At 40.9% G+C, this 19,353-nt stretch overlaps 1 protein-coding gene across 3 annotated transcripts in view; it reads right to left on the minus strand.

The window, feature by feature from the left end:
• Positions 1-19,353, minus strand: part of NTRK2 (neurotrophic receptor tyrosine kinase 2) — a 211,545-nt gene that overhangs the window by 57,939 nt on the left and 134,253 nt on the right. For 2 of the 3 annotated variants that reach the window (XM_061343932.1, XM_061343931.1), the window contains one exon: positions 4,681-4,811. In XM_061343932.1, the coding sequence (XP_061199916.1) occupies positions 4,681-4,811 (131 nt within the window). Of the gene's footprint in view, positions 1-4,680; positions 4,812-15,475; positions 19,328-19,353 lie in introns of those variants that run through there. The other variant, XM_061343933.1, reaches the window with a different exon arrangement.

The following is a 19,353-nucleotide window of genomic DNA, read 5'->3' on the forward strand; positions in this document are numbered from 1 at the left end:
GAGACAAGGGGCAGGGCAGACTGGATAGCCATCTACCAAGTTTCAGGGGTTTTCCCTGTGGATTTTGGGCTCTATGGATCCTAGAGGCAACAGAAATCACTCATGCCACAGATGTCCCTTTCCTGAGGGACCTACTCATGCACCTAACGTGTTAAGAAGGCCCAGAAACCTTCTTCCACAGCTTATACCAATAATGATGCAACAAGGATATTACATCATCAAAACTTAACAAGCACCCGTCTGTATCATCTCATGTGGATATCAAATTGACTCCCCACTATGGTCCTCACACATTCACAACTGAACTGAGTGAGGACTGGAACAAAAACATCTTCCAACACTGCTAGGCTCTGGGACAATGCTTTAACATAATACAGACACCAACTCGCAGTCCAATCTATGGTATAGAATGAAATCACCCTGAATAATTCTGTTGTCACTAGAGTTTCCTCTAGTGGCTTAATGTGTAAAGCAATTGGATTGTAATTCTTCTCAACAGCAACAGAATCAGAAAATTAATATAAAAAAATCTTTAAATAATAGCAACCTGGGAAAAAATGACAGGGAGAAGCATGGGCTGATCTCTTTCCAGGAGGCTCTTTCCCTGGAAAGACAGCAAAAATGCTCTGCCCTGTGAGGATGGCATATTGTATATTTCAGAAGACACTTTTTATCTTACAGAAACAGCAAAATTATCATATGACAGAGCAGTTGCCATGGTAATTACACATTTCTGTCAAACACCAAAATGCAGAAGGGTCTAAAACCCAGGTAAAACTCGGGCATGGTTTCTACTATAAAGGGGTGACTTGAATTTCTGTCACCCACCACTGCAGAACCCCTTTTTCATTATTTCATGCAGTGCGCAGAATAGACACAATGCATGAGAGACATATGACACAGGCAAGGAGGGGACTGGAAAGTGAAAAAAAAAAATAGTACATAGAATTTACACAGAAATGACATTGACTAACGCATCTAGCTTGTTCTCAGTGCGAGAAAATAAAACAAAAATAAACCCATATGAGCACAAAGAGCGAAAAAGACATATTCATTATTCTTATCATTACTGACAAGTACATCCATGCTTTGCATACAAACCACTCTCACCAGTCAAAAGGAGTTTTTCCCAAGAGATACAACCACATGTACTTTCCAACCACTCAGCCCAAAAGCTAAGGAGAAGAGACAATCTCCCTTGGGCAACAGAGGGACACCTTGGCTGTTACAGGAGCTCCACATCTACTGAGTTCATCCCTGTAACAGCCAAACCACCAACCCATGCTTATTTCTCCTTCAGACTCCTTACCCACGTCAGTGTACCATCTGGTGTCTGCAGACCTATGTTCTGTATCAAGTGCAAAACACCAGCTCCTTAGTCCACCCTGACACCACACAGGCAAGTCAGCGGAATAGCAGGGGGATATGGCTCTCACCAACATCAGCATGACTTGGTAATGAAACTCTCACAACAGCTGTCCTTTATGCTGTTTCAGCCCACCCAAGAAATCCTTACTACCACTCCCCATCACCATACAAGTGCTAAGTGTTATATTTCTTCAAGACATGAAGGCGTGGTTTTGAGCCTTCTCTGAACTGAAGACCCAAAGATTTGAAACCTTTGTTTTTACTCTGCAGGTACTGTGGAAATGTTTTTCAAGTCATGAATATGGCATCCTGCAAGCGAAGCACATCCCTAGAATGAATGCCAGAGGCAGCTGCTAAACTGCGTCTTGACAGTCTTCCTCACCTCCAGCTCTGGACAGGTTAAACTACTGCAAGACTATGCCTAGGGATCCACCCTATGAGGATACAGTACCTATGCAGGCCTGAAGAGCCACTGCAGCGTGGCAAAATGGCTTGGAAAGAAATTGTAACTTTCCCTTCTTCCACCCTCTGTTCTCTGAAACTGCCTGCAGCAAATGGTGTTCTGGTATGTGCTAACTCACACAGGGGGAAGGCTAGTACAGTGCCCATGCAACCAGATTAACCTGTGGTTAGGCTCTGCTCACAGGGTTTGACTCACAGAAAGCATTTCCACTCAGTGCTTCCCCCCAAAAGCCTCGTGATTGAAACAAATTGAAGCAGATTTTCTTTCTCCTTTTCCAAGGAGCAAAAGCTCAAGCACTTTGAGTTGTTTATGCCAAGTGTGATTTTATATTTTTTTGCAGATTTTTCTTGACTTCTTAGCTCCTAAATACTTTGCTGCAGCAACATCAGCATTTTGGATACAAGCTGGTCAGAAAGGATTCATGTTGAGTCAAACAATGTGATGCCCAGGGCCAGGCACAAACCGTGCAGCAGCCCAGCAACCAGCAGGCACAGGAAGCCGTTGGGGACCACCAGATACCCTGATCTATCCCATGCAGGTGAGACCATATCTCCTTGCTGCCAAAATCCCTCTGGCACTGACGTACTCCTCACCGAGTACATATTCCTACTGGGCTCACAAAATCAGTTTCACAGCGACAAGTGTGCTGGGGCTTTTCCCTTAAGGGTGAAGCTCTCTAAAGCCCTTGCTGTGGGCCAGGAGGAGCTACCCTCTGCTGTTGGTATCCAGGTCTCCTCCTCTAAAACGAAAAAAACCCAAATCACATATTTTCACTGCCAAACCCTGTGCTCAGCATTGAGGTCTGGACACAGTTCTCAGGCTACGCACTGGTGAGGTGCCACCCTATGACCTACACTGTGACTGGAAGATACTTAAGAGCTACCGTTGCTACCACAGTGAAAAAGAGAAGTGCCAGGCAAACAACTCCTTAGTTATACGAGGATCAATTGAATGGTACAGTTCACCAAAAGATTCACTCTTTGAAGGCAGCCAGAGTCACATCTTCAAGAGCCAATGTGAGAAATATTAAATGGGCATTATCTGTCCCCAGAGGTCATTCTTCCCACAGCTGCTTGCAAGATCCTTATTAAAGACACTACAGAGAGTGGATTTGGGTAAAAAAAAAAAAAAAAAAAAAAAGAAGAAGTATGAAAACGGGTCCAGAAAACTGATAAATTTGTCACACAGATCCATGGAGACATGTCTCCCTTTAAAGGCTGAATGCTCTTCCTTGTGAGTTATGTTGAGAAATAGCAGCAGACAGTAAGCGTGGCACAGCATTTAACAGCTGAAGTGCTAGGCTCCGTTCGGTCAGGATTTTCAAAGGGAGCAAGTGAATAGGAAGACTTTTATCCTGCTTTCAAGCAGTTCTCTGAAGTGACAGAGGAAAAGCAATTTCCAGTCTAGCTTCACCAAAATACAGTGGAAACGTCATTCAGATCTAGTTTTGCCATCTCCTACCTTTTGCTTTCTGCAGTCTATGATATAACTCTTCAGGACCTAATTTTTTCTCACCAGTCAACTTGGCCACACAACTCCCAGGTATCAAAGCTTGCAACCTTGGCAAACCCTCAAAACCTGTTACTTTTGATGGAGTAGCAAAGCAGTCTACAAGTCCAGCCTCCTTTTGTGTTCTTTCATTGCCAAATCCAAAACTCTGTTTCTTGTTTCCAAATTCAGAAAGATGATCTACTCGACTTCTCTTACTGTATGGTTTGATTATAAGTGTATGCAGGGTTGCCTAACTGTGACTGGTTAGGCAAAATTATTTTCCAATCTCTAGGCATAGCCCAAATTCAAAATGTGTATTTCTCTGCATTTAATGAGATATTTCAAACACTGGACACCTTGTTCAGCTTTTGGCAGAACTCTACAGATGGATATGAAATTGTTGCCAGGGAGACTTGTAAGAGTGCAGTTTCACCGATACTGTTTTCTAGCATACATCCGTAGCTGAGGACAACACCCAACCTCAGCCCTTCCATTTTGAGGGACAAAGAGGTTTGGTATGGTGAAGCAGGCTTGGCATCCAAGCTCTGAGAGCAAGCTGGAAATCTTACTCCTTGATAGATTCCCAGCACACCATGTATCTGTGCTCTTTTGGAAAAACAAACAAATCCCATTATTTTTTGGTTAGTTGGTTGGGGTTTTTTTCTCCCTCTTCCACCCAGAAATGTGAACATGATTCTGTATACTTGGAACTTCAAGGTTATAGCTATTTTCATGTAGTTTCTTCCTCCTCTGGACTGTATTTAAAGAGAATTGACTGGAGCTGTATAATCAAGAACCACTTCTCCAGGTCTGACATACTATGGTTTCTGGATTTCCATACAACCAGTGTTCAACAGCAGATGACAATATTATCCACAAGTTTGTTATAAAATTCCTGGCAGAATATTAATGACAATTACTCACAGATAGTTTCAGTGTATGACTAAAATAATGGCACAAGCCTGAAAAAGAAAGGCCTTCTTTGACTGGCAATTATGCATATAACCTATTCCCTTAGCTGGTAATTGATTATTTTTCTAGACACACAGATATCACAAGTATTTTTAATGACCTATACATTATTTTTCACTAATTATATTTTAGATAAAGCATCAAAGATTTTGCCCCTCTGTAACAGTTTGCTTCCCCTGTTTCCCTTATGAAATCCAGCTCTCATTTTATAATCCACCCCAATATTAAATATCGCATTCTCTTAATGCTCCATTAGCCTTCTGAGTCTTTCTACATGTATCAGAGCAGTTACACTGGGCTACGGAATAGGCAAGCACGATTATTTACAAATAAAATAGCTTTAGTTGCGACCGTAAATTAATGATGGAAACCCTAGATTCTTTTACCTTCACTGCCACCAAGATCTTGTCGTGCTCTGGACTGAGGTTATAACATTCCGCCAGAAATACTTTCCCAAAGGCTCCTTCTCCCAGTTCTCTTTTGAGAACAATATTATGGCGCTTGATGTGTTGCACAACTGTGAAGAGAAGACAAAACAGAGGTCATAAGTGAGCTGCAAGGCCAGGATGGGGCAGGGTCCATGCTTACAGACACATGAAGAGTGTTGCACGTGTCATGGAAGGAATCACGTGTCATTCATTAGTGCCTTGTCCAAAAAGACCAAGTTAAGATATCTGTATTTGGAGAGTAGAGCTGCAAAAGAATTTGTTGCAAAAGTATTTCCTGCAAAAGAAGACATGGAATTAAGAATCACCCGGGAAAAGGCTATTTATCATTGTGCTAGGATGACCACTACAGAGCACATGTAACAGCCACTGCTGCTTTTTTAAAACATCAAGGTGAAGAATCAGAAAGCAAACCATACCTTTTTTACACTACTTCTATTTTTGTACCTCTAATAACAGCTGAACTCTCTTCCAAAGCCAAAAAGTTTTAAAATTAACCTAATTCAAGAAGACAAAATGTGCCCTCCTTCAACCAAATCCATCTTACTCACTGGTACTCTTATCACTTGTTCAACCGCATTCCCTCTCTGTCCCTTACTACAGTTAGTTCCAGTAAGGTAAAATTTTGTTCTCACAGATGTGATTTAGAATGTTGCTTTGAAGTAAAAGAAATAGAAGATGGACAAATGTTTTAGTCAGCATAGTGGACAGAGCTTTAGTTGAGTTGCTGCCCAGAATCGATTTAGATATTAAAGTCCTTTAGCATTTTTGTTCAACTGATTTTACATTTTCCCTTCAGCACAAGCTTCCATTAAAATATTTAATATTTAAAAGACTGCACCACATTTTTTAGAATACATTATCAATTTACAACATCCAAGCTAAATAAAGCAGCTTCAAGGGCAGTTTAACTGGTCAGCTCAAGAGGGTTGACAGCTTGTGTTGCTGAAATTGTACAAACCAGACAGCATTCCCTGATGAATTTAAACTCAGTGCATTTAGCTGCTTTTATAAACACTGAAAGTTAACCCTGCCTGGACAAATTCTATTTGCAACTTAAATATTGAACGCAGTGAAGTTAATAGTGGTTCACAGGCATCAAGATGGCTTCTCCAGAGGCATTAATCTCACCTTGGTTGCTTAACTGTAGGGATCAGGGCTGAACCCTACCATAATTCAGGATATATTCAGATGCAGACTATGTCATGCCTTCAACATTGGCCACATGCCTGTTCCTGACTGGCTGATCACTTGCACAGAAACCACCTTGCCTGTATTACTAAAAGATGGACTACTGCTGGTAATAGCAGTGGGAATGAATGGCACAGCCTGTCCCCATTGCTATCACCAGCATTTGGACAAAAGGCCCACAGTCTATGAGAGTAAAATAGGTGTGTCCCACACCCTGAGCTTATGGCAACATAACCCAAGAGCACTATGTATAAATGCTCTTCGCATCTGTGTGCGTGCATGTGAGAAGAGCCCAGTGCTGGAGCAAGCCGGGAGAGTGATGTCCCCAGGCATGTCCATTATGAGTCTCCCTGGCTTCCAGTGCGCCTGAGGAGCAGACCTCCATCAGATGCAGCTGGCACCTGTCAGAAACCCAAGCCCACCCAAGCCAGAAATGCAAGCAGGCCCACCACTTTCTGGGAGAAGAGTAAGGAAAGCTGGCTTTTCCCCATGCCATACCAGATCCTTCAGGGTCTGCTCCTGTTCCTGCAGCTGGTGGCTGCAGGCAGGGGGGCATTGCCGCATGTCAAGTACTCATGAAATGAGACTGCAAGTTACCGATGATTTTTACTCTTGTCAAAATCTGGTCTAACATAAGACTAAGTTTTATCATGGTGACACATTTACATGGACATGCTTTGTTTGGCCAGCTACCCAAGAAGCTCCCCTGCAGTCAGTATTTTCGTCTCCTCCTCAGCACTGGCTTTTCAAGTAAAGCATAAAATGCAGTCAGCACAAGACAAGCCTGAACCAAAACACACATTTTCCTTATGGATACATGTTAACTGGCACCCCTTGCTTCTGCTAATACTGGTCACAAGGCAGACGTGTGAGGAGGACTGCTGCCCTGGCATGCCACTTCAGCACAAGCGCATTACAGCTCATGACCCGTGCTTTAAAAAATGTTTACTAGGAAATTAGTACAACCCCTATCCCCTGCCAAACTTGCCATTGAAACCTTCCTCTTGGGGAGCTATTCTCTTTCTCTTTCTCTTTGCTTGACCAGCATCACTGGGAGGATTCTTCTCTTCGTTTCCTAGAGAGAGAAGTTCAGCTTGACATGCCATTGCCACTGTCTTAAAAAATGCCCATGAAACCCAGAGACAGGGACTAGGGCTGAGATCCTGTCCTACTGGCATCAGCAGACGCAGCTCTTAACTTGGTTCTCTCCACAGCTGCAAAGACCTGGTGATGAACACAGTCGAATTTTGTGTGAATTTTGTGTGGATCCTCTCCATTTTGAACCCTGGTGTTGGCCTTACAGTATGAAGGGTTTTTGTGAAGTTCCTGGAGGATTTCACAAACAATATGGTAAAGATAAATAAGAAACATATCAATTATTTCTCTGTAGTACACTTACAGCTGCTGCTAAATGCTCTTATACAAAACAGCCCATCTGATAAGCCAAACTGTCATAACCAAAACACAGAAAACTACAGATGAGATCTGCACAGAATATATTTGCAACTTGTCACGTTCTGTCTATCCCTGTTACCTTTCTGAGCTGTACCGAGTTACTAAACAAATAAAAAATGACAGTAAGTGTGACTAAATGGACAGAGAGATTAAATACAAGAACAATGTAAGTAAATCGAGTACATACTTTGTGATGGAAATATAAGCTGAGGAAATTCAGGGACTCAGCCATAATAATACAATCTTCAGTGAAAGGAGATTTCAGCAGAAGATACACTGAAGAATTCAGGTCAAAATCTGCTTTCAACTAATATAAGGATAGAGCAAATTATCTCTGGTGAAGTCCGGGAGAATATCCTGGATTTACATTGAAGAAACAAAATATAATTTGGACAGAGAGGTGGCATAACTGAATTACTAAAGAAGTGGTCTCATAACATTTTCTCACAGGCAAAGATACACAAGCATTCTAAGGGCAGCTATGTATTTTCCTCCTTTTCACTCAAACTGTGATTGCCTTTGAGCTGCCATTTGTACTTTTAAGAGCTTACATTCCCTGGTTTAAAGGATCTTGTCTGATTACTGTAAAAATATGTTATAATAAGCTAAAAGCTAAAGCCAGTTCAAACACTTAAGTGAAAACTGAAACATAAAATATGAAATGAGACTGAGCAAATTAAACAAGGGTAAATGCTGAAAAGAGGCCATGGTGTTAAATAATTACCACACAGCTGTGCCCATAAGAGACAGGGCTCCCACAGATGACTGAAGAGAATTGACTGACAACAAGGAACACAACTGCAGAAAAGGGGTCTCTTCTCATCTCGGGGTCTCAGAGACATCCCACCAACAGAGCTGGACTTGTGGGTTATTCACTTACTGACAACAGCACATCGTTACTGGATGTAACATATCAAAGCCTTATTCTGCAAACACTATCTGGAGGCATGGGATTTCACTCCACAGGTAACCTACCTTCAACAGTGAGGCTGAAAAGAGAGGGTCACACCACATTTTTGGAATGGGTCTCAGCAAAACAGGCAACTCAGGATCACCTCACCACGTTGAATTCACTGAAGTGGATGTGACTGATTCAAGCCACTGACAGCAGGACATTCAGTACAGATTATTAAAATGTTTCTGTATATAAATAAAAAGTGAAATGCTCTGGCAGAGTGAAAGTGTCTTCTTCTTTGTCACAAACAATAGGTCTATAAACAATTTACCACCACATCTGACCATGACACCACGTAAACTGGACTTCTGCCTATATTACTGAGTTAAGTCATAGACATCAGCACAATATTGAGTTAAATCATAGACCTGTGCTTGGCAGGAGACTGCCTCCCGAAGGTGGCTGTTCCAGTCTCAATTTGAAAGTCTGAACCATTCACTTGTCCTAATGTGTAATCACTTTCATTGCTAATAAAAATGCGTGCCTTACTGTCTCTTCATTTTTAGCTTGTCTGGCTTACATTTCCCTCCCTTGGTTTTAGAAGACTTTCTCTAATACCTTGAGTGGCCATTTAAGATCTAGTATTAAGTATACATATCAACAAGCTTCTTGCTCTCCCTGAAAAGGCAAACAGATGGAAGCTCCTCCCAGGAAAACATTTTCTCCAGTTCACCAATTTTCACGGCTCTTCTCTAGAAAAATTTTCAACAATCTTTTAAAATAAGTGGTTTGCAGTTGTTTTTCCCAGCTGGAAGCCACATTCTTGTATCACACTCCACAAGGTTGTGACAAAAACATTTAATCTATCTCTGCACATCCAAAGATCGCACTGGTCCTTTTGAGGCTGGGTTTCCTAAAGAGCACAAAAAAACGCACAGTTATGTGGCACTCGTGTGTTTTTCTCATCTTGAACCCCTCAGCCAGGTACAATATCACAAGTGCTGTTAAGTTTCAGATGTGTTCCCATGTGCCTTATGAGAACAGGAAAGCAGAAGAGAGATCTGTCTTTACATAGGGGCTGCAACATGGACTCACTGCCTCCCGGGCAGCAGACAAGCTCCATAGTCACTGCTCATTGAACTACTAACACTAGAAGATCCTGTCGTGCTGCATATCCACAGCACATCTAATTAAATCATCTGCTGAGCCTGCTTTCTAAGATACCATTGAAAATTTTGCTAGCAGTACACATTTGGAACAGTCCTGATGAAATGTGTTGTGCCATGACCCTGAAGAGAGAATTAGTATCTTCAAGACGGCAGGTAACCAAGTAAGGTAGTATTAAAGACTTAGTTGCAGTTGCATAGGAAAAAGCAGCTGCAGAAAACACATGTGGTGTGACATGAGGTGCCACAGAAAGATACATGGCAAGTTTTCTCATTTCTTCTCCCTCCATTTCTCTTGCAATTGTTAAGACTCAAATATTCTAAGATCTTGTTAGAAAAAAAAAAAAAGTGTAAATGTCTGAGTGATTGATCAATAGAATATCAAACGTGAATAGCACTGGCCATTTACAGAAAAAGAGGGGTGAAATTTCAGAGAGAATCCCATAGAAGAAGGATACAAAATCACTACTAACAGCAGACAGCAAGTCTAGCCCAATGGCCATCACATTCTGCAGCAGCAGCATCTCTACATTTCTGCATTCTGTTGCCAGAGTAGAATTTTGGCACATAGAAATATCTACACTCTAACAAGGCAATAAAAGGCAACAATGACCACCTATGTTTTTTTTTTACTTTTAACCAGTCAGCATTGCCTGGATGCAGAAATAGGTCAGCTGAGTTCAAAGATTATATTTCTGATTATTTGATGTATTTATCCCATACAACATTCATTGCTTATTATTTTCTATGCATTTTTGTGTAGTGCTGTTAATTTTTACCACGCAGCAGCAACAAATTCTCACGCAAGACTAGTGTCAGCTGTTGTAAGCACAAACAAGTAAGCAGCATGTTCTCATACATATAGTCCACAGTAAATATTCAATTCACACCTCTTTAACATAAGGAAAATAGGCCGACAGAAAACCTGGCCCTCAGGTACCGTGCTCTAAATGAAAGGTGCTGATACAGGCTATAGAAAACTGAGTGTGGAGGACTCCCAGAACTAGGTCAGAAAGACCTACACAGAAGAAGTAGGTCGGAAAGACACTTGGGTCTTGTGACATTGCCTGTACGAATATGGCTTCTGAATCACTTTAAATTTTGTTTCGTTTCTTTGAAAAAGAACGGTTTAATTCAACAGTTGTAAAAAAGTTATCCCTGTGTGGCCACCAGTGATTTGCCAGATTTTTCACATGAGTCAGAGCCCAAGTGAACCTTGGGGAGACATTTACCGGGCAAGCTGAACAGACAGTGGTCTTCCTGGAAGAACTGGAGACATGTATGAAAGGCAAACCTTTGAACACTCACAGGAATGGCATAATTCTCAGGGACTTCCCAGCTGTCAAGAGCTACATCTGATGATAAATAAATCTGTGATTGCTGCAGCTTAACATTTCAGTTGCTTCATTTACAACTTAAATCTTCACAGGATCTATACTCTAAACCCCAGAGTTTTTATTGTCTTGGCTGAGAATGAGACTTCCTTTTTTGACTCAGGGCTGCAGGTCCTTGTGGGGTGACAGTCCTCCCCCATTTGCCTGCACTGGAACAGGCATGACAGTTCTTGCCCACTATAAACTAATTTTGCTGTAGCTGGCATGGCCCTTCTCTGGCTGAGATGCAAGTGTTTGCTGTCTTTTGGGGTTGACACTTGATTTCTGGTGAGGCATTTTATCTTACTATTTTGTTACAGTAATTGATTTGTTTTACTTGGCCAAGATCCTCTTAGTTTGTCTACAGATAGGCATATTGGCATACTTGACTAGATACTTATAGTCAAGTAAGAACTACCTAATAATGAATTATAATAATAATGCTATCATTGTTTTAAATGCATGAGCCTTATGAGCTAAATGCACCCTTCAGGCAAACAAGAATAATGAAGTTGACAGTTTTTCCAGGCATTAATTTGCCTTTGCATACAAAAACTAAGGTACACAAACACTTCAAGCCTTAGCAACCTAAAACTGGTTTTTATTTAATTTATAAATATGTATTAAATATGGATTTGATCTGTTATGTGCTAAAACAATTGGGATACACCAGAATGAAAGCTAAATTTGGTGCTCGATGGTCAGAATAAATATCACATATTAATTGCTCTGCATTCCTCTTTCTATGCTACTTTCAGACTGCTAATAGCTTTTCAGCACTGTAATCAGCTTTAAGCAAAAAACTGCTGGAATTTTGACCAAAGATTATCTTTGCAGTTGTACATAAAATTAATTTTTAAATGCCAATCTCAATCCATTTCTTCCAAAAGATTAATGATTGTAAAACTTAAAGGGTATTGTGCATGAGTTGCTGTATAAAACCCCTGCTAGTATTATTTTATTGTGGCAAATCTGGTCCAGCTTCCATGTTTAAGTTTAGTGGAGACAATGATCCCACCACCATCCCTCTTTTCTTGACTCAGTCCAGGAAACCCTTTCTCTGAGCATGATACTAATCTTCAGGGATCTTCTGTGCTGCAGAAAGAGGTGTTTGACAAACTATGGGGAAGTACCATGAAGCATATCTCATATAATAAGACTCTTGAAGGAGAGGAGGACTAATAAACATATTGTCTTCAAAGTGTTAACTCTTCTATTTCTGTTTTCAGAGATACAGGCATAATCTGAAATGCATCCCAGCATGCCAGTCTGAGTATCAGGATCTGAAAGAAACACCTTACATTCAAAGATCGAGCTTGGCCTAAGTGGATATGAAGGTGAAGTTCAAAGAAGGTTGCCCTATTTTTGATGTAGGCTTCTCTGCTTTCCTTTTTTCTCTTCTTATTAAAAAAAAAAAAAAAGGAAATAATTTTGTACCTCAATACAGGTACAGGGAGGACAGAAGGGTTTTTCTGGTGGCCTTTCAAAAGGAATTATGAAAAGTAAATGGAGCTTTCAAGCCTGTGAAGGAATAAACTGCATGCTTAGATCACAGCCCCAAATTCTATTCCCTTATATAAAAGTTAAGCACATACTTAATCTTCACCTTTCGCTGAAATATTTTACTAAAAGATGGCATAGCATCTGATCTGTTATGCTAGATGGGTAGGTCTGTTCTGTTGCAGATAATTGTGCATGAAAGGAAAAGGGAACAACAGAGGAAACACCATAGAAGCACGACAGAACCCAGTCTTTTATACATCACTTTTAAGCATATTATTTACCCTTTTCCTAATAATTTTTGTTGTGTTTCAGAGCAACTTTTACAGTTCTATCAGGTTGCAGCACACTGCATGGCTTTCCATGAGAAAAGGCTGACTCTTATGCATGCCCATATTTTACTTTTGGGGGGACAACTGAGGTAAACTCTTCCCCCCCCCCCCCCCCCCCGAGGAAGGTTCAGTCTCTGCTTCCTTAACTGCACAGTTAAGGCTTTGCCACTATGTGGTTAGTTGGCCTTATGATTCTGTGTGTACCTCCCTCTTTCCTGGTTTTGGCTGTAAGTGTCCTTTAAACACAGAGAAAATTTACAGGTTTGGTTATCTCTGAGGAGGACCCAGAAGACACATGAAGATACTGGGCACTGCAAACAAAGAAAGGAAGAAACCTTAATCACCCTTTCATCAGATCCCTGTTTCACTGAGAAACAAAATCAGCAGGAAGGAAAGAAAACAAGTCTTGAGTCTTCCTGTGCAGTGAAAAGTAAAGAACTTCAGTTTGCCCTCTATCTTCTGGGCACATACAAGGGGTGAGCAGTAACCATATACTGCCCCAAAGCCCCATGCAACAGGAGAGATGAGCAAAACCATTATAAAACAGACCTGGAAAAGAGGCTCTTCACTTTCACAGACATGCTGTCCTTCAGCATTGCGGCATTCTTCCATGGTGAGGCATTTGTTGCTCTGCTTTTGTTTTAGTGACAGGCTGGCATACCTCTTTGCTACGGCATGCCATCTACAGAGGCTTATGTCCCCTTAAGGCATTTCCCCTTTGGCTCCTGTTACAGTTTCAGAATCCCAGTGTTGTTGTAACTGACACCATACCCATGCAAGGTACACCCAGAAAACTCCTAGTTTCGGATGGGCCATAACAGACGCTCCTAATGGGGCCACAATGCATTCAAAAGATTATTACATTGTAATAGCTTCAAACAAGAGCCCTATGAGCTCCCTTATAGGTCACCCAAATGATCGGTCACAGAGAGCTTCACAAGACTGAACATGCTGTGGGTTTTTCAGGATCAGGTCCCCCACAACTGCAAATAAAGGTGGCTTTTCTGTTGTCTTGTTGCACGTGCATTGGAAAAAAATCTTCCTGGTTCCATATGAACATTGCACATGCCTCATTTTTCAGGCTTTAAAAGATCTGCTTATTGTTGGCCACATATTACCACCTCTGCTGGCCTGGCTCTTCTACCCTGCACCCTCCAAAGGACCAAGACCATAAAGTATATGCTTATACAACACAAATTATTCCATGTGTGAAGGTCATGAGGTTTCTACAGCTTGGGTTCTCATCATTCTCGAGGGTCTGACAACCTCCCCGAATCCTACAGAGCAGTAAGACTGAGATTCTCCCTGCATTGTGCTTTACTTAAGCAAACAGTGATGCTCTTACTTGGAACTGCTCTGTAAATTCCACTAAACTATAGCTCAGCAGGATTTAAGAACACTTCAAACCTTTTTTAATAGCAGCAGGATAGGTACCTATTTTAATTGTCCTGACAGAAAACACAACCTGGCCTATGGATAAAGCGAGAAAAGTAAATCTGTGGCTTCACAATGGGAACAGCAGGGCTTTTCCATATAATTTCTCTTGGCGAAAAAAAAAAGGTATTTTCTCTTCTCCCCTCTTGGATCTGCATGTTATTTTCATGTATCATGAAAACTAACGCATCCAGCTAAAAGATCTAGCAGAGAATATGAAAGACCTCTTTCCACTTACTCTGGACTGTGCTTCTGTCAGCTGAAATTAATGTGTCTCTACTTTTAATATAAATAAGGAGGAGACATCCTTTGCTGAAAGAAGTTTGGTGAGGGAGGAGAAGTCTCAGCTACATACAGCCCCTTGCAATCAGTCTCCACAACATACAGCCCGGGCCACTTCCCTGTTAGTGGATCAGAGGCAATTCCATGATCTGCATGCCCCTGTGGCTACAGACCAGCTAGGAACCAGTCTCTCAGTCAATGTGTAGTCCCTCTGTCCAGACAGCAAGCCAAATGGAGTTAGGCTTAAAGTATGAGCAGAGAGTGCCTAGGTTCCACTACAGACAACAAACGAACAGGTCGGTTTCTCAGCAATGTTCTCTTCAGACATCTGTTTAAAGAACTGTTTCATAAATATTCCTTAGCATGTATAAGTCCTCTCCCACATATCAATAAAACTTTATTTTAGGGAAGAAGAATGAACACAGATACATTAATCAAGTTAACTATATGATACATCAGCAGCTAATAAAAAGCAAAGACCTGTACTCCTTTAGGATAACAACAGCTTCTCACAGCATCCACTATAATAATGAACTGTCAGCGCCCCGGTACCAAAAGCGACAACGCAACCAACCAACCAACTGCTAAACAGGATCTTTTAAAGCTGTGGCCCATGACAGGGTTGAGGACATGTTCAGTCTCTTCCAACATGCTTTCAGCACCTAAAAGCATTTTGGTTTTGAGTTGATAATTACAGTGTGCTGAGCCAAGCAGCTGTCACTTAGGAAAAGGAGCTGCCCAAATGAAGCAAAATACATAGAAGTTTACTGCTGACTTACCACACAATAGTGAACCCAGTTACAGCCTTTTGAGGCATGGAAGTGAAAGACAGAAAGAGGGAGGGGGGAAAAAAAGAGAAAAGGGAGGAAAAAAGAGGTTTAAACATTTTGTTCCAGTCAGCTTCCAAGAAAGAGGAAAACGCCAGCTGTGATTCAATCAAAGGATGCCCTCCCACAGCCCCACTGTTGCTGGAGAATTGGCCACTGGGCAGATACCTGAGACACATATTTCCCAAAGCATACAGAGCCAGTCTTTGGCAAGACAGGAACTTTGAGTGATGGCAGTACACACACATAGCAGGGCAAACAAGAAGAATAACGGCAGAAATGGGTGAATGAACTTTATTCAGGATCTGGCATATGATGTCAGCATAGTGAACATGACCTAAAGAAGAGTGTTACACTCATAGGCAGACTGAGTTGGCAGCTCTGACCAATTATTATCAGTTAATTTTATGGTGATAGCTACTACACACATATGATATTCTGTAAAAGCTTAATAGAGGTCACCTTTCTCCCCTGCACTCTTTATATTTGGAAAGTACTTACAGTTAAATCTTCTGTAATACTTGTTGTAGACTGAAACGAATGCAAATGTAATTCTGGCAGTCTCTGCAAGAAACCAAAAATGCACGGACCAGAGAAGTTCACTTCCCACTTAGTGTCTGTATGACTGTTGCTTTTAAAAAACATAACTGGTTTGTTCCAACTACTGTACACCATGATATTTACAGCAACTGCAGTCTGCACAAAACCAGGCAAAATGTCTTTTTTTCTCCGCTTCCATCTTCAGTTCAAGTTCTCTCCCAGGGCAATAAATACCAGCTGCCCATACACTCAGGTACTCAGAAAACATTTTGAGCAGCAGTAACCAACACAAAGGGCTGCTACAATTCTTGAATGGTAATACCCCACATGCTTAACAGTAAAGGTAATACTAAAAATTACCATAATTTGTATTTTTACTAGTGAAACAGCTGGATTTTTCACTCAAGTTGCTCGGAACTTGTACTTGCAGCTAAGAAAATGGGTGTTGTCTGTCAATACACACACCATCTGTGCTTGAATAAAACACCAAGGTTTTGTTGCATTATTATTAAGCATTATTGTTAGCCCTACAGACAAGATGTCACCACAGTACATTAACACACCACTTTACAAGCAGTGCTGATTAACTGCTGCCTCCTGCAAGACCACCACCAGCAAGTACAAGTGCAGACCTGCTTTTAGGAGGAACTATTCCAAAGCCTGCTATGGAGCTGGAAGGCTATTTTGCCTTTTGGTAGTCCAACATCCACAGAACGGTTCTCAAGCAATTTCCACTCTGTGTTTCTAGACTGTCCTTCTGGTCAGAAGTTTAAGAAGAGAAAGGGTCAGAAGCTAACATAATTATTTATAAACCAATTTCAAGATTTATTGGGTAGTTTTCCCAGTGGTTTTCCATGTACAACTCTCAACTAACTTAGAGGCTAGTGAGTTGCTTTCACCATTGATTCTGTCACATTTATTCTTCCCTTGTTGTAACATTTTCTTTGTTAGGAGAATGGTAATTCAGCCGCATTCCAAGAATATAACAAGCTCTAACTGCAAAAATAACCATTACTGATTTTCATTTTTCTTTACAGATAAGGAGGCAACATTTCTTGCTTCTGAAACCTAGACACACATATAGAGGTGAAAAGGTATTTGTCATCAGTGCTTTGGCAAACAACACTTACAAGGCTTCTGCTAAGTTAATGACTATCGTTCTTTCCCCCACGTAGAAAATAGGACCAGAAACACTTATCTAGCTGTTTCATAATAGTTGAGGTTTTAAAAATTCTCATTACTTTCTATTTGGATAATGTCACAAAGCTGTAAAGTGTAAGTTTTTTGTCCATCAAAGTTCTTAATTGCAATATTTTGAAAACATCCCAAGCTCCTCGCTGCCATCATTTCCTTAGTTTCAGAATCTCAAGTGATCTTAGATATGGATTTGGCTGCAATGAACACTTTCTTTTATTTTTATAGATTCTGGCCTCCTTAAAGTTTAAGTGCATTACAACACAGTCAAAAATGAATGCAACTGGGAAGACAAAAATACATTTTGAAAAATGATTTTACAATGATACTGCTTCTTTTGCATTTCCTTCAGTGTTATCTTATACACCATGAGACTAGCCCTGCTCTTACTCACAAAATGTAAACTGGGAAGATCAGTGGATTCCTAGATTAACAGTCACAGAGAAGCTGCTGAAGAAAGCAATTAAGGAACCCACAGCACCCTCTAATTTAAGGAAAAAAAAAAAAAAAAGAAGACTTGTTGTGAACAAAAGAAAATGTGAGGTCTATTGCTTAGCTAAGTGTCCTAATTCTTTTCTTACTCCAGTCTGTATGTTGTTAGTTTACAGTCTTTTATGTGCCATCCTGCATAAAAATAAACGGGCCCCCAGGGATTTATATACCACAGCCAGCACTTCAAAACTACTTGCTGCAGCTCCCTTTCCACACCTTCATAAATGTAAACAAATACAGATTTCTGAACAGGAGCCACTGGAATAATTTTCCTTCATATTGTGCCAAGGAGGCATTAGAAATGCCAGTTGTTGTGGAAATGGAGGAAAAAGGTAAATAGCATCCTAATGAGGTCTATTCTAGCTACATAGCCAAACAACATCATTGGGAAAAATCTCTTCTCAAGACTATTTTAAAAGGCATTTTTGCTCATAAATAACCAAGTTGAAAGCTAACTACAATAGCTAGGATCAAGTGGTAGAGAATTTACATTATCCCTGTTACTGCTCAAGCAGTACTGTGCTTTAACATACAGACCTTGCTGAAAGCCCCAGGTAAGGACAGCATGATGACTCCTGCTACACTACAGTGTTTTTAGTTCAAGCTCAACATTGTAGGAATCTGATACAACTTTCCCAAATCAGTGACAGGCTTGTCACTTACATCAAGGGAAACCTAAAACATGCAATTTCACAGAAAAAAGGTACATCTTTCCTCAGAAATACCTCAGAAATTGGACAGGTGGTGAGTTTGAAATGAAAAGACAGTACATACAGAGCAAATGTGCTATGCACTGCAGTTTTTCACCCAGTAATTCATATCTGCAGATATATAGGAGAGAAGGATGATCCACCCCATAGAGTTTATTGTCTCCAGGGAGAAGCGCAAGACTGAACTGCTAATGGGTTTGGACATAAGGGAGAGATTAAATATGGGCAGGGTGTAGTATGAACCCTAAAAAAAGGAGAAAAGAAAGATGACTAACCTGCACAACTTCAAAAGAAAACTGATCTCCAGACCTCAGTTGATTAGTAGTAGTAATCAGATTTTCTCCTGTTTCCTTATTTAGGCATTTTAGGTCCTATTAATTTAGAGCTCTTCATCCTGAGCAGCCTGTTACAGCTGCTCAGATACAAGGTAAACATTGCTCAGGTACAAGCTAGGTGTCTGCCCTGCAAAGACTTCCCTTAAAGAGTTTTTACAACATTTTAATTAAATACTATTCCTAGTACAGCAAGAATTTGCCCATATCCAAGCCAACATCACAGCCACTTGTTTCTGCATGGTGATGTTATTTTCTGTTACACTAGACAACTATATTTGGGGTGTGATTGAAAGAAAGACAGAAACTCTTCCTAGCTAATTTATCACTACTTCTCAGTGACTCAACTTTATTTTGATGCCACACGTTGCACAGCTGCCAGCCTGTTGGAAGTATATCTGCATCCCACTGGGTCAGTTGTCCTACAATTTCAAGAGCATCTGATCTCTTATGGAAGCTTGTGGATGTAGTTCCCTCACCCTCCCCAGCTATAGCATGACAATGCATGCCAGAACACAGGCTCTGGCATGGGCTTTGGAGACGGATGTGAAACGCGTACACAATTTTGCAATAAATTCATTATGTCACGCAGCACCAGTTAAAGCAATCACTTTCCTGGCTAAGGAAATAAGTGAGGAAAAGAAAACCAGAAAGCCCAAGTCTTCACTTTTCTGATGTCCTGTTGCATCAAAGCACAGGTTGCAACAAGATGAGAAAGTGTAATGTGCTTCAACGTCTTTTTCAGTTGCTATGGTACAGTTTCTTATGGAAAATTCCTTGTTCTGTGTGATGTTTTTCCTGCCTCATTTGGGATGGCAGAACCGTTCCTTGTGTCACCTGAGAAACCGGGCTGTCAGTTTCCACCTATTGGTGAGAAAGAAACTCATCAG

The sequence above is a fragment of the Neopsephotus bourkii genome, unplaced genomic scaffold, assembly GCF_033783945.1.
Source record: "Neopsephotus bourkii isolate Nb327-2 ecotype Australia unplaced genomic scaffold, CSIRO-AGI_Nbou_v1 NB_1831, whole genome shotgun sequence".
NCBI classification, from domain to species: domain Eukaryota; kingdom Metazoa; phylum Chordata; class Aves; order Psittaciformes; family Psittacidae; genus Neopsephotus; species Neopsephotus bourkii.